Raw genomic sequence first — 1,385 nt, 5'->3', positions numbered from 1 at the left:
TGCATGCTTTAAATTTAAATGCATGTACATATGCTTTCCATTACATGTACATGTATGTGTACATGTACTTTACCTGTACCAATGATGTCATTGGATCTCTTGCTACATCTGTAAATTAACGATGGAACGAATCATAACTATAAACAACTGGTAAAGAAAAAACAAGATATAAAATAATCATTTAATAATTGTAATTTTACTTTTTTATTTTTCATAAAAACTGCTAAATGCATATAATTTATAAAATTAAAATTGTAAAATTATTAATTACCTGCCAGAAGAAGTTAGTAGCATATTTTCCTCTTAAACCACTGAACCTAACTCCTCGCTCATTCTTCTCCAGTCTCTCAATGATCCTATCATACTCTCTCCTAGTGTCCCCACACTCTCTGGACTTTAGGTAACTATCAGACATATCAATAGGAACCATCTCTGACTCAATAGCTAATAGATCTGTGGAAGAGGGAGAGAAAGAGAAAGAGGGGGGAGGGAGAGAGAGAGGGAGGGAAATAAATTAATATTTCAGTAAAATTGAAAATTAAAAAAAAAAACTAAAAAGAAATTAAAAAATTATAATAATAACACAAATAAAAAGACAAAAAGAAATTAAAATTAAAAAAGATAAAATAATAAATAATAAAAAATAAAGATGAATAAAAAAATAAATGAAATAACAAAAACTACAAATAAATGAACAAGTAAAAATAAAGTAAAATAATAATAATAATAATAAAATAAAATTAAAATTTTTTTAAAAGCTAGATTGGGATTGTAGTCCAAAATGTCAATCAATGGCTCATGCTCGCCCCCCAATGTTTACATTCACCTAGTTATTATTATTTATTTTTGTACTTGCAGTGGCTGATGTCAGTCCTTCACACTGATTAATAACATCAAGTAGAAAGTCAGCAGGATTGTCATGCTCCTCACAAAAATACCCTAAAAACCGAAAACAACATTAACATAATATTACGTATCTGAACATGTACATGTACAGTGTAGCCTCTATATAATGGATAATTTGGTATAAGACAATTACTCTGTTATACAGAGGTGTCCTTTATGTGGAGGTTATTTTATATAGTAAGGAATGTACATGTAATAATGTAATTGGTACACTAGGTGCTGTCTGTTAAATGGAGGTGTATACTATATCCTCTTACCAAGGTTAGTAAAATATGGAAGTGTCTCCTTTATTGCTCCATGATAGACCATGTTCCCCTGGGAGAGAAGAGTGAGAGAGTCAAACTGTTTGTAAATGGAATATCTTGGCTGGTGGATGGACACGACAATAATCCTCTCACTGTTCCTTGACAAACTAATGAAATAAATAAATAAATAATTAAATAATACATGATTAAATGCATACATAGATACTGTATTTC

General features: G+C 29.6%; 1 protein-coding gene across 1 annotated transcript; it reads right to left on the bottom strand.

Moving 5' to 3' along the window:
* Window positions 1-60: 60 nt before the first annotated feature.
* Window positions 61-1,314, bottom strand: LOC109586475 (ATP-binding cassette sub-family G member 2-like). Its single transcript, XM_020002669.1, has 4 exons — window positions 1,164-1,314; window positions 853-939; window positions 272-453; window positions 61-147 (listed from the first exon to the last, which is right to left on the bottom strand). The coding sequence occupies exons 1-4, from the start codon at window positions 1,213-1,215 to the stop codon at window positions 103-105; spliced, it is 366 nt and encodes a 121-aa protein (XP_019858228.1). The 5' UTR covers window positions 1,216-1,314; the 3' UTR covers window positions 61-102.
* Between the last annotated feature and the right edge of the window lie 71 nt (window positions 1,315-1,385).

The sequence above is a fragment of the Amphimedon queenslandica genome, unplaced genomic scaffold, assembly GCF_000090795.2.
Source record: "Amphimedon queenslandica unplaced genomic scaffold, v1.1 AMPQUscaffold_12861, whole genome shotgun sequence".
In the NCBI taxonomy this organism is placed as follows: Eukaryota; Metazoa; Porifera; class Demospongiae; order Haplosclerida; family Niphatidae; genus Amphimedon; species Amphimedon queenslandica.
Note: the sequence above shows the minus strand (reverse complement) of the source record. Positions and strands in the feature narration are given on the sequence as shown.

Bases quoted from the DNA above. Each gene is read 5' to 3' on its own strand.
- LOC109586475 (XM_020002669.1), bottom strand. From the start codon at position 1,215: ATGGTCTATCATGGAGCAATAAAGGAGACACTTCCATATTTTACTAAC. The intron at 454-852 runs GTACAAAAATAA...CCTCTTCCACAG, and splicing joins ACTGACATCAGCCACTGCAA to ATCTATTAGCTATTGAGTCA. The intron at 148-271 runs GTAATTAATAAT...TTTCTTTACCAG, and splicing joins CTACTAACTTCTTCTGGCAG to TTGTTTATAGTTATGATTCG.